At 35.7% G+C, this 14,965-nt stretch overlaps 1 protein-coding gene across 1 annotated transcript in view; it reads left to right on the forward strand.

Moving 5' to 3' along the window:
• The first annotated feature begins 5,032 nt into the window (after positions 1 to 5,032).
• The window catches only part of LOC140054171 (chromatin modification-related protein MEAF6-like), a 28,061-nt gene continuing 18,128 nt past the window's right edge, over positions 5,033 to 14,965 (forward strand). Inside the window, exon 1 of the mRNA XM_072099065.1 lies at positions 5,033 to 5,218. Coding sequence (XP_071955166.1) covers positions 5,135 to 5,218 — 84 coding nt within the window. The 5' untranslated portion in view covers positions 5,033 to 5,134. The remainder of the gene's footprint in view (positions 5,219 to 14,965) is intronic.

Here is a 14,965-nt window from a genome sequence, read left to right on the forward strand (position 1 = left end):
ATATCAAGATTTTCAATATCAATAAATACGGATTGTTAAAACACCTTTAAAAACTGGATAAATACCAAAAAAAATGAATATGAATTTGGTCTAAAGTGAGACGTTTCGGCCCATAAAGTGGGACGTTTCGGCTCAAAAGCGTAAATGTGTTCAAAAAACATTATTTAATATAAAAAATAATAATCTAATATAATACTTTAAGACCACATAAATTACAACACATATTCTTGTCAAAACCAAAGATCGTATAGCGCCACGTAGTGGCGCAAGATATGGAACTGACGCTCAAAAAATGATAATTGCATGGGCAGCCATTCCGGCAAGCGATTTTTTTTTCCGTACGAGAGTTCCTCCATCGGTTCGTTTCGGACTCAATCGACTCTCTTCGGTATTCGGTAAAGTCAGCTCACTGATGCGTGACAACATAATACAATTTACATTTACAAACCGCGAGCTAACTTTCACACAGGCTCTCATAATAGTAAAATGAATCTACACTAATACGAGTTTTGATGACATTAATTAATAAATACTAGGCCTACTTAGTAATTACATTAAGAACCCAATAGCATATTGAAGATATTTAGGTCTACGACCCAATAGTAGGTCGTATCAGATATTATTTTTTGAAGTTGAACCATGGAGGTATAACCATGGAGGTATAACCTCCATGGTTGAACGACCTTTTGTCACGAACGAGAGGCCCATTTCTTATCGTTTATGGTATTGTTTGTAGCTAGCCCATGCAGTGTATGTTTTTTATACCTTTTAAAATAATATTATTAAATTAATATTTATATTGTAAGGTAATGGAAATTTTACGTTAAAGGTGTACGTATTAATTATCCCCAATCTTGAAAAATAAAGATTTCAGACTTTTAAAATAGGCAATTTTGGAGTTTTAATTAAGTTATAGGCCTACAACTAATATTATTGTTTATTATGTGTATATGTAATTTGGAAAATCATAAAAAATACATGCAAAGTAAAAAACATTCAATTACGGTACTGACACGACTGCAATAGTACAAATACATTAAATAAAACACATTTTCCAGGAAGCTTATAATTATATGTGATACTATCATCTTGTCATGAAGATCGGTTTTCTGTATTCCATATTCTTGATTTTATTTTTTTTATTATGGTTTCTGAAATAAATTTTTTTTTTTAAATTGTTCATTTTAATTCGAAATTTCCACCGGCCAAGATATCAATAATTATTAAATTAACACAATATTAAACGCTTTATAAGCAAGCATGTGTTTCTATACATTACAACTTACAAGAATACATGTTACTAATAGGCCTATAATGTATACAATTTTTCAAATGTTACACTTAAAAACCTGAAGACAATTGTAATTTTCTTGATAAAAACATCTGTTAGTGTTACTTCTGTACATATAATTCCTAACCTACTAGTACCTACTGCTGTACTTCATTATTAAAATAAAAAATAGTACTGTAGATGGAAATGTACTACATTGAATTTGAAGCACACGTACGTAGGGCTAGGCTAGCTAGGCCTTGCTTGTGACGACCAACAAAGTGCTGCTGCTGTATGTGTGTTACTGTTTGTGAATCTGATGCAGGCCCGTAGCCAGGGGGGTTTTTATGGTTCGGGCGAACCCCCCTTTACAGCGAACCCCCCTTAACCAACTGCGAACCCCCATCCCCGACATGCCCAATACCTCACCCTCATCTCCAAAAATCCTCCAAATACGTGCCCACCACAGTACAAAAAGTTGTTTGTAAATTGAAAAATTCGTAAACTTGTTCGTGAACCTTCTTCTCTGTATGAGCGTCAACTAGTGATACGTGTCTGTAAATTTCTAAAAGCTGCAAATGAATTGCCGATTTTAACCTAAAAAATAAATGTTTGGTCCCTGCATGTAACATGATATTGACGCGTCTCATAGCGAGCTGGCGCACGAACGATTCGTACAAAGGACACCGCCAGACAAACTGCGTACCTATAATTGTTTAGATCACTGGCAGTCAGGCAGCATGCATAAAGTATATAGCCTTCCGACGTACATCAGTATTTATGTGTGACTATGAAGTATAATGTATCATAGAGGATTATAGTGAATATTAATATTTTACACTATAATAATATCTATGGTATCAAGTACTGTAGTTCACATTATGGCATCCGATTATTTTTTTCTAGACCACCAGCCGATACGTACTAAAATGTATCAATATCACCTATTTACATATTTATATTCCTCAACAAATTTCTGTAAATAAATATTATAGATAGAGCTAGCAAATAGCATTTGCCTTCGCCCAGTTTGCTTTTTTCGGGGCTGCTCCTAGATATATTCAAATATTTAGTGTCCGAACCCCCCCTTGACAGATCCTGGCTACGGCCCTATGATGGTACATACATTGGTTTGTGGCTGCCTATACAGTATTATATTATTAAAATTCTAGGCCTATTATTATTATTACAATGACGTTCAGTACTACTATTTTTACAGTGAGTATAGTATTAGCCTCTAGTATGTATAAATCTGTCACTCGTGCAAAAAACTGCTCACGTTTTGTCTTGTGGTTGCTGTCACGCATCAGTGAGCATCGGTGGCTTACCGAAGAGTCGATTGAGTCCGAAACGAACCGATGGAGGAACTCTCGTACGGAAAAAAAAATCGCTTCCGGCAAGCGGATTACCCAGTAGGCAATGCGGCACGCCACCAAATCAATGTAAACAAATAAGATTTACATCTACGCGATAAATAGTACGACTTTATTTTATCTTTCGCGTCAAAATGAAAGAACATCTATATAAAATTCGATTATATAAATTTACTCCATTTGATATTACAATTACATATGCGTATATCACTGTCCAACCTCAAACGGCTACAGAATAAACACTGACTGTATGGAGGACGAATTTTGTAGGCAGTCGGTTGAGGCATAGTTATAAATAGTGTCGCGGGGCGCAGCGCGATGCTACGCACTTCACGCCCAAGGTCGGCCGCGGTTGGCCTAGGCTGGGATGATGGCTTAGTTTATGTGCGAGAGAAGCATTTTTTGGAGATGAATTGTAATAATTGCCAAATATATTGTCCAAAACTGTCTTTTTAATTTTTTTTTTTTAAATTGATAGGCAGGGGGATGTTCTTTCCCCTGTTTGGACCTCTCTTTCTATTTTGTGTGCTTCAGGCCTACAAATACAAAGTTCTTTCATTGCAAGGGGAATTTTACTCCGATCTGCCACAATACAACTGTAGTATACTGTACATACATTACTAGATACAAAAACAATTGTTACATTTTTTTAATTTCAAAAAAGTAAAAGTATTAAATATTAATTTTAAAAATTCATAATCATAATTTGTTCTTTTCAACCCACTTTTATTAGCTCAACTTTCAATATTACAGACAGGATTAAAATGCAATAAAAATACTGAAAAATCTCACTTTATACAATATTAATAAATAAAGATGGAATAATTAAATACACTCAATAAATAAATTACGAATGTATGGTTTTAGCCTTCTTAGATACAAGGAAAATTCTATTATTTTGATTTCTTGTATTACAAAAGAAGCCAATAGGCCTAAACAACAGTACTGATAATAACTGAATTCTGGTTATTTCCTTTCACTTTAAAGTATGAGGTGTGTGAAAATAGTGATTTTATTTGTAATCCCATAGGATACTGCTCCTTTTCAAGAATCAAAAATATAAACTATTATTAGTATTACTATTAAAATATAATTGTCCATCAGTTCTGGCCTTTGTATTTAATTCTTGTGTAAAATACCACTTTGCACTCAATCATCTATCTTCTCAATTTTACAGTATGATGACAGACATATATCTTTCTGAAATAGGGAAAAATATATCATTAAATTATTTGGTCACTTTTCGAACTGTTACATAATCATTTGATTACTTATTATAGTATTTTAAAATACTATACATTTTTAAATTCAAAACAAAAGTCAATATACTATTTATTAATATTGTAAGTATTCAAAAATGTTTACATTAATTAACTAAATATTTTTCAAATAAAGATGAAGAACAAAATAAATATGAGGATCAAATTTAAATTTAAATTTATTAAATAAAACAAACAAACAATAACATCCTCACGATTTTTTATTTCATTACATTTAATTATTTCTGTTAATGTTATTATTAATAAAACGCTATATTGTCTTGTACATTTTTATTAAAAACTCCTAATTCCCGAACAGCTTCAGTTTTTTCCTTAATCTTCCATCCATCCAAGCCTTGTTTGATCCATCTATCAAGACGCCAATCAATATATCATTCATCCTCCCAGACTTTTTTTTTATTAATCATACTAACTAAACTAGGCCTAGTATTCGGCATTAAATATGCCTAGGCCTACTACTATCTAGGCCCTAAATCAGATTGCGCAGAAACGCCTGCCTGAACTAAATTTAAACAACAATTTAATAATTTTGTTAATGTTTACTAACAAAAAAATATATATTCTAAAAACTTACCATTACAATTTACCAAATACAACACGAGAAAACTTCCCGAACAAACAATAACACGTCACACGTGGATGTGGTTCAATGGTTTATTATACACTTCCGGGGTATGTGATCGCGTAACTTGCTTGCCGGAATGGCTGCCCATGGAATTTCACTCATGCGCAGTGTATAAGAGATAGGACTTCCCTATCTTGCGCCACTTCGTGGCGCTATAGTATCTTTGGTCAAAACACAGTGAAGTTTTTTATAAAATTAAATATAATTATTGTTATCGTTGCGTTGCGTATCGTTCTCACGTACGCAGCAGATAGGCTCAACACAGGCGTAGTAGTGCGTACTGCGTATAGTAGGGCATATCTGATTGGTCGATTGCAGCCGCCATCTTGTTGGTTCCCTCTCTCCATGGAGAATCACTTTTTGAACTGCTATAACATTGTTCATTGCGATCTAGCCTTCGGCTTACAGCTCACTGGTGGCTGACGATGTTCATTCTCTTCCCCACCAATTAACCACCACCAAAGATTGTATAGCGCCGCTATATAAATATAATCTTTGTTCCAACCACCAACGGCCATCATTTTTATTTGTTGTTTTGTGAAGTTTTTCTTTTTTTAGTCATTTTCGTTGGTTAAAGTGTAACATAATGTCATCAAAATCATCACAATCACAGACAGCAGATACGAGGTCGGAATTGTCAGAACTTGTTAAAAGAAGAACTGAAATTGCCGTAAGTAAGTTTTTAAGCCTTAAAGGCATCGCATTTGCACGTCTCAACTCAATCGATCTAGCCTGGCCCTACCTCCTAGCTAAGTTTAGGTTAGGCCCAGCTAGGTAGGCCTAGCCTAGCCTAGCTAGGCCCTAGCAGTAATAGCCTAGCAGGCATAGCACACACATTGTATTCAGTCCTATTATAAGATGCAGCTTGGTTGGTGAGAGAAACAGAAAACAATTTGTAAAATTGGACTAACCAGGCCTTGTCGGCGCTACTGCAGTTTCGCACCACACTGTTGTATCTTCGATTTCTCGCTTAATTTTTTTCTCACACCCACATCATACAATTTTGGGCCATTATGTAACATGTTCCCATGATTTAGCCACCGTTAATTACCTTTATCATAACAAAAAATGCATTTCAAAACAGCTCCTTTTTTCGCGAATACTTCGATCGAACTGTGGCCATTTTAGAATCAGAAAATTGCCAGAAATCAATGTATGTTTTATTTTCTGTTTTTATTTTGAAACTGCAAAGAGTGGTTTTTATAGAGAACCAGCTGTACATCCATATCAAAACGGCGACGATATGAGTCCGTACATAAAACATTGATAGGAACCATTAATATGAATAATAATACTAATAATGAAATATTAATTTAACCTTTATTATTTCGTCGACAGCTGAAAACATTTCTTGCTTTCAAAACTAAATAGGCCTAGGCCTATATGTGTAATCGGATTTATAACACTGCCCTCTATAGTTTATACAATTTTTGGGGTAAAATGAAGCATAAATTCTGGCAATTAAGTGATAAATATAAGATGGCGAACATTTCGCAGTGTGTTGTTGACAGCGAGTTCAGTATTGTTTAAAATGTTTTGAAAAGTATTGTTATTTAAAAAAAATTACTTAGTAAGTGGTCGAATCGTATAAACATGTTACATAATATATTATGTTGTGAGTGTAAAAAACGAAAGTTTAGGTAAGAAATCGAAGATATAACGGTGTGGTGCGAAACTGCAGTAGCGCCGCCTTGTCTTTTTAAAATTGTAGGCTAGGCCTAGGTGTGCTACCAATTGCACTCCTCAATACATTTATTATTAGGGGTGCTGTAGGTGTGCTGTTTGTACTTTGTATTACATTTTATAAATCATAAATCTTACATCAATGTTTCGCAAAAATCCACATAGTAAAGACACCAGGCCTAGTTAACCAGGCCTAAAGTTGGTCCGGAACCGTTTTACGACTAGGCCTAGCCTAGCCTAGTACTACTAGCCTAGATAGTAAACTGATGATAATATCCATACCATTTCAAAACAAGTTTGTTGCGTGAAACTCGGTCACTTTCAGTAAAACACCAAAACAATTAGGGTATACATACAATAATAAAATTAAAGACTTCATATTGAAAATGACTCCATTATTTTTTATTCAGATAACAAACAAACATGTCAATCCACAAAAACCTTTGTAATGCTTCGGCGGCATAGCTAGTGCGCGACCGATACACAATGCGCCAAGCCATCGCTCTACGCGCTACTGTGATGCGCAATGTTTGTTATTTCGACAGGTACCATTTTGACAGTCGTTCGTAACCAGATTAGTTACTTTCAAATTGTAAAATATTGACGGTCCAGACCGAATATAGTGTTCATATTTATAGTATATACCAATAATTAACCTATCTACCGGATTTTGAAAAAAACGCGAAAAACGAAGATCTTCGTGTTTGGCAGTCAAGCGTTGTGTTTCCAAAAACGAAGATCTTCGTGTTTGGCAGTCAAAGTGTTAAACTTAAATTAATCAGAAGATGGATGTTTCTATTCAGTCTTAGGCCAAAAAAAATAAATAACCGGTCTCTGGTAAGACCAGATTTTCAGAAATGATGCGGCGATGCAGGTTTTTTTTTTTTTTTTTTTTTTTTTACAGATGGTACAGAAAAAGTAAGGTTTAGGGCTTTTTAGTTAATTTAGTATGCTAAAAATCAATATGCGAGGCGAATTGTCTGTAGTGTAGCATTTTTAAATGATTCAACTTCAACAACTACTTTACTTAAAGTCATATATATTTTAAACATGCTTTAATATACATTCATTTAAAACTGACAAGTAAACATTATATAATAAAGATATCTTCTGGGATGTATGATCATACTGTAAGTATATATAGAAAATTAAAACTACCAGCAATGATTCATTTAGTCAATTTATACATTATTTTGTGACTGGAATACAGATGTGAGTTAATCTATTTATTGTTTGTCTAACTAACTTTCTTTTTCTTTTAACAATGGTCTGCTTATTGGGAATTGCTTTGCAAGTGTGACATATTGGGTAAATGTTTTGAACTTGGGGTCCAGTCAGTAAATCATCTCCCAATGCACAATGACAGCAAACTGCTGCAAACACCCCAGAAGAATAGTAGGTAACCTCAACTGGCTGAACACATTGCAAATCTTTCCTGATGAATACTATCTTCAAAATGGACTCTTCCTCAGGCTCTAAATTATCTGGCACAAAGTCTGCAAGATCTTTTCCACAAGTGTAGTCTAGTTGACTTAGAGCTGCTTCCAACTGATCTAGCTGCTCCTTTTTTAGCGTTCGTGCTGCATGCATGACTCTTGGCTTACTGCACTCTTGACAAGAAACAGTTTTTTTCACACGTGCCGATGTCTGTGCCGATGGATTAAATGGTAATCCATGGCCTGTCTTTTTACCTTCTTTGAGTGACGGGCGGTCACATTCAGTTGTTGGAGTTCCATAGATCTCTGTAAACCCCTTGTAGTGTATTCCATCAGCTGCCATGATAGGATCAGGCAGAAAGTGAAGGTCTTTAAATACACTTTCTGTGAGCCTTGGGGGTTTGTGGAAACCACATTCAGGATCCGAACATTTGAGAACACAAAAACTGTAGTGTCTTAGTTGGCAGTGCTTTTCAAAAAAGTTTTTAAGACTATCAGATTTTTTCAGGTCCTTCATGGTAGCATTTTGAGGCAACTGTGCATCGATTTTGAGGACATGGTTGTGATGGCCATCCATATCATCTGTTGTGGCAGGTGTAAATGATCTAAATGGAACACCCTTTAACTTTAATTGCCTGAACAATGATGATATTAGGCAGATGGTGTCTTGAAGGCCATCAGACAGTGAACCTTTGAGAGCTGGATGGGTTGTAGCAGCGGACCGGATGTCTGCAACACTATTGCATTTAGCAAGCAAAGCCTCCATCTCTGGTGAAAGTTTTTGGCGCATAACTCCTACAGCTTGCAAGGCTAAATTCAAAATTGACATGATACGCTCACATGGATTTTTCCAAGAATGGCCTGGAGGAGTTCGTGCTGCAATGACTGCATCAAAATCACCTTCAAGAAATGCTGAAATGAGTGATAGTTGTACAGAGAGGTAATTTACTCGGTGGTCAGGACCACCATCTGAATACAAAAACAACACTTCCTTCAATGGTTTTTCGCCTTCTTTGAGCATACTCATAAGCTCAGTGGCGTGGCGTAAGGGCGAAGAAGACTGAAATACTGAATCCTTCAAGGCAGTGTAGACTTGACCTTGGTAAAAACTTCCCTCTATAGTCTCAGGGATGTCAAGTCGAAGGGCTACACTTGGTGTTAGAGTTTGCTTTGTAAAATCATGATCAGACACTTCGAAAGACTGATTTAGGCCTATCAAAACCTTCTTCCCCCTCTCAACGGCAGCGACTGGGTGTTCTGGCTCACCCACTTTTATTTTGTGTTTATCGTCAACACACAGCATTTCTGAGTGCTCTCGCAGCTTGACAGCCATCTCCTTTTGATATCTAAAAATAGCAGATGCATAATGAGTGTCTTGATGTTCTTTGCGCAATTGCCTTTGCTGTATCATGAATTTAATTTTGAGGCGTCCTGTGTACTGCAGTGATGCCTTTGATGTTGGGTTTTTTTGCCAGAACTGTAAGCGAAGCCACTGTGGTGATGGTATGGGTACTTCTGGAGGACACACCTTTGAAACACATTCAAGTAAATTTGGTACAGACATGGCTGTTGCCAAGTATGTTACAGTTCCATGTCGTCTCTCCTGTACTGCAGTTTCTACAACATTCTCCATATATTTTTCAACTTCATTCCAAAAGGGCTCATACTTGGATGGTCTACCTGGATTGTGTTCCCTGAGGTCAGTTACAATATCTGGATCACCAAGCTGAAGAAACTGTTTAACTCGTTTGTCTAAAGCAGCAGCATCTGTATCATGTGCAGATGTCCAATCACCCGTGAGCCTCTTATACATTTCCCGAAGATAATATGGTTTGACTTTAGCAATTTTTCCAAACATACCAACAAACTCTCTACGCATCTGCCTGGTATGAAACTTGGGCAATTGGTTTTGGAGTGATTGTGTCACACACACAGATTTTGACATGACATCATCAGAGCAAGATGTGGACATTTCAGGAATTTTCCAAATAAAATGAAAATTGCCAACATTTCCACCTGGAGAATGTGTGAACAACACAGTAGGATATGAAAGCCCATGCTCTTTCAAAAGTGTCAATTCTTCATATCGCATCTTTCTATCAAGTGATAAAAAATCATTAACAAAAACAGGAACAAATCCAGGCAGATCCCTGATTTTGTTGAGCAATGACTGAAATTTCCGAACAACAAATGGTACTTGTGATGTATTTGATGGCAGGACTACCATACTTGTACATTCTTCAGTAGAACGAACCTACAAGGAAATTAAATTTTTTTTTATAGTTTTGATAAATTAGTTTTAGTTCTTAAATACACCACCTTGAACTGTTTTCTTTATTGACTACAGAAAAATTACCAGGTTTCACTATCATAAACATTCTGCTGTATCCATGAATTCCAGGCCAAATCTACACTTGAATCCATGGATTCACTCAATTGTTTAAAGAGATGGTAAAACGTTTAATAGTGCAGTGCTTTATACATACCGGTTTTAAAAGACTTTGATTCAAACTTTTTTCTTCACTCTTCTTTGTCAAATACTCAGCATACTTGTTCATTGCCAGTGTCAGAGATTTCAAATTAGTAAACACCTCACTCCATTGATTCATTTTCAACCACGGCTATTAAAAAATAAATATATTAAGAAACAAAGATTTAGAATATTTTTTGTGGTCTGTATCTTGATTGGAAAAAGGATGTTGCTATTTTACATTTGTGGTGGCCTAATGTTCATATAGAAGATTGGCTATTTCAAGAGTTTTTTCTATTTTTATTGTCCATTTAATACATTCTTATGAGTCATATTAAAAAAATATATAGCCTAGACTAGGTTTAAACTTCATAAACAATCAGAGTAAATTGTTGGGATCATAAAGCCTAGCCTAGGCCATCAATGCATGAAATAGGACGTAGACCTAGGCTCACACACATAACGACTAGGCATGGCCCTGGCCCTAATTCGTTTTTTGTAGTATGTAAATCAATACTGAATGACTAATTAATGAAGTATATGCTCGGCCTATCCTATTTACCTGTTCTAAAATGTTAAACAGCAGTTGAGACTTTGTTTCTAACTCATCATGTCTGAGTCTCTGTATCAAATGCTTATGCTTCCCTGGATTATTGTATCCAGTATATAAATCAAAAATAGCAGGAATTGCACATTGTTGCTGTTCCATTTTAGGACGATGTGGATCAAGCATCCACAAAACATCACACAAGACACCAACAAAATGTTCTCCGATATTAATGTTTGCTTTTGACCATCCTAGGCCACCGGCTCGTAAGAAAGCAATTATAGAATTATAAAGCTCAAACTTTGCATTTTTTTGTGTTGTGTCACGGCAGCTGGGCAGGCACTTTTCTTTTGCATTGTTCATCAAAAGTTCAAACGCATTCGTTGCCTCAACAGCAGGCGTATTTTCTTGGATAATTTCTAAAACGAATTTAAAATATTTACCAAACTCAAGACAATCGGTAACGTTAACATTGAGAGGTATACTTTGGAAAAATCCGACCGCTGACGATCCGACCATCGCGATGACTTTCGATCTAGGCCTAGGTGTAGTAGGAGGCCTAGGCCTAGCAGAATCAAGATCGTCATCAGTAGTACATTTGGCTATTTCAGATTCGTAAATACTTCCCAAACTTGCCGTGCCATCACATGATATGATACCAAAAGGTTTAATGATTTTAATGCCACAGACAATCGAAACAGAAATAAGTGGCATTTTATTGTTTTTCTATACTGTAGGCCTAGCCTACTTCAATGTCCATTTCACAAACAGCATGCACTGTTACGACACGCTGCTCCAGCAGTCTGTCACACATACTCTCACCGCGTTCCTAATCCTAGCAGCGCATGATATGCATGCAGCATTAGCCGACCCTCCCATAATCAAGTCCAGGCTCGTCCGGTCCCCGCCGCCGGGACGATAGACAGTTGTTGCGCGAACGATTGATAAAAGTTTAGAAAATTTCATCGATAGGTGGCGCTGTTGTATGAAAAAAAAAACGTTGACGCGCAAGGTCTAAATCGACGCGCGCGCAGACCAGAGACCGTTTATTTATTTTTTTTGGCCTTATACAAACTTTTCCAAGAAAATGACCCAGATTCTTGTTATTGACCTTTGACCTGTACTGGTAGTAGACCTTTCTATATCTCAAAAACTAGTGGTCGTAAAAGTTTTTTTATGAGAAATTGTTAGAAAAATATATATTTATATGTTTTATAAGTTTCTATGAAAATGTAAAAGAATCTGAATCCTATTTATGATAACTAAATTTGTAATTTGTTAACATCCAATAGTATACAAATAATGAATGTTTATGAGTGCAATGGTACAAATAATGGCACTTGGTGAATGATGAAAGGTTATATCAACTCGGCTAATGGCACGAGGTGAATGATGAAAGGTTATATCAATGAGGCAAAGCCGAGTTGATATAACCTTTCATCATTCACCAAGTGCCATTATTTGTACCATTACACGAATACAAAACATTCATTATTTGTTTTATATAACATCTAAATAAATTCTAGTTATTTGAATCAAATAAAAGGTAGCCCTAGCCAAAGCTTACTACATTTCATTCACACACATTTGATTAAAAACAGTAACATTTGGTTTTTAATAATGTTATATTAAATGTTATATTTATATGGATTTCGTAAACACACCTACTTTTGTGTTAATTATGTCAACAAACGACCAAACAATCCTAGGCCTAGCAAGGCTAAAACGCCTAGGCTAGGCCTAGCCTAATACTAGCATGGCCTAGGCTAGACCTAGTGGCCTAGTACTAGCTTGGCTGAAAGGCAAAACTTCGACAGACAATTGGAACTTATCTAAGCTAATTATGGGTTTTCCAACAATTCCACGTCTTGTAGGGATGTCCCCATTAATTAATCAAAATCCTAAAAACGATCTAAAGCTAATTTAAATGCCTTTTTGAATGAAATTAGTACATAATGTCCAAATCGTACACAAATATCTGCTGCTGTTGCATATCTCGCGGTGGTGTTTACAAATGAAACTGAGACCAGACGACAGGTGGCGCTGTTGTATTTCACAGTACATAGCCATATCATAGGATAATTTGTGTACTAGATTTTTTTTCATCCGCGAGACATTTTTTTTTTCGTACACAAAAAGTTTCAAAAAGTACTATTTAACGATCGTTGAATAGTGCGTACTATTGCACGCCATGTGACCCACATTCGTCCAATCAAATGACAGGAATTTATATAGGTGTTATATAATATATGTTATGTATTAAAATGTGTTATATTTGCTGATTTTAGGCACTTAACGTAAATTTATCTGAACTATGCATATTTAGTGTAAAATTTGCTTTCTTTAATATAAAGAAAATGTAATTATCTATCAAATAAGACCATTTAAAAAATATTCTGACAAAAACTTAATTAGTTACAGGTTAAAAGGTGTAATTTTACTTATGTGAACAGCGCCCTCAATCTTTATTTTCCCAAAAATACCACATTTTATGTGGTTTCAGAAACTGAACTGGTTATAACTTTTTTTTATAGACTTTTTACACAGTAATTTGTAATTTACATACCACCTCTACCATTTACTAGAGCTACTTCAGTACATATTACTTCTGCCGTCCATAGATACTGTATGTGATTTCCTAGTTTACTGGCAGCCATTTTGGATTTTTTCCACCATCTTTGCGACGAGTGACCTATATTATGTACCATGTCTAAAATATGTTTCGATGACCATGATTACTCCATGTTTTCCTACTTCGTTTAATACCTATATGGGATTTCTGCAACCAGAATGATATTCCAGTTTAGGCTACTGGCAGCCATGTTGGATTTTGGCCACCATCTTAACAACGAATGACCCATGTCATGCAACATGTCTAAAATATGTTTCAAAGACCATGAATACTTATGTTTTGATATTTCATTTGCCTATATGTGACTTCTGCAACAAATGAAATGTGATTTTCCAATTTATTGGCGGCCATTTTGGATTTTGGCCGCCATCTTAAATAAATAAATTACGACCAGAGTGGCTCCTAAGCAAAAATCAATTGGGCGGTCCCAACGAAGCTCCATTCCAAAGTTGGTGCTTTTGTCCACCTCGTAACAGCGTGTAATGCCCCATTACAAAGTCGCCCCATCGCAAAAACGTTAAAATAGTTTTTCTAAAGTTACGCAATGATATTCTTGCTCAATTTGAACAAAAAATAAAACATGGAATGTGTCTGGCATTTAAAGGGGAAGCTCCGCCGTGCGTGTAGTAGGTCGCACTACCTTGGCACCCAATGCGGTTTACAGCCGAAACGGCTGCCAATTGAAACATAATTGAATGTATGAAACGCTGCGTGTGTAGTTTCACGAAATTCAGAAAAAAGAAGGTCGGCAAAAAATTGCCGACCTTAAATTCGCCAGGGTCGGCAGTCTCGGCAGTTCTAAAAATAGAAATTTCACCAAGGCCTAACCTCTTCTTGCTAACCTAGGCCTAGCCTCCCTAGCTATATGTTATGCAAAAAGAACTAGCAAAATTAACTAAAATATAAAAACCTAACACTAATATTTACAAGATAAATTCTATTTGATAACTGCTGAACGATGTCCAGCCAGGGAGAAACATCATGGTTATGGAGCTAGCCGTACACAGAGCATAGTTGTTTGCTTGGACATAACAGGGTATTCTACGGGGCGCCGTTTGGGACATTGCTAATTTTGTCGAAATATTACAATTTTGTCTACACATAATTAATTTTGTCAACACAAAATTCATTTTGTATTGACAAAATTCATTTTGTGTTGACAAAATTTATTCTGTGTGGACAAAATTCATTTTGTCTCGACAAAATTAATTCTGTGTAAACAAAATTCATTCTGTGTAGACAAAATTAATTCTGTGTTGACAAAATTAATTCTGTGTAGACAAAATTCATTCTGTAATGACAAAATTCATTTTGTGGCGACAAAATTCATTCTGTAACGACAAAATTCATTTTGTGTAGACAAAATTAATTCTGTGTGGACAAAATTCATTCTGTAACGACAAAATTCATTCTGTGTAGACAAAATGAATTTTGTTGCAACAAAATTCATTTTGTCGCAACAAAATGAATTTTGTTAGCTGAGCCTACTCAAGCGTGGGACAAAACGTTTTTTAAAACATTTTGTCCCACGCTTGAGTAGGCTCGGTTTTAACATTTAAATTAGAAGGCGGAGTTTAAACGTGAAAAGGGCAAGACAGGGTGAAGCTGACAGCGCGCGAATCTTTGACATTTGTTATTGGTTCAGTTGT

This window comes from Antedon mediterranea, chromosome 7 (assembly GCF_964355755.1).
Source record: "Antedon mediterranea chromosome 7, ecAntMedi1.1, whole genome shotgun sequence".
NCBI classification, from domain to species: Eukaryota; Metazoa; Echinodermata; class Crinoidea; order Comatulida; family Antedonidae; genus Antedon; species Antedon mediterranea.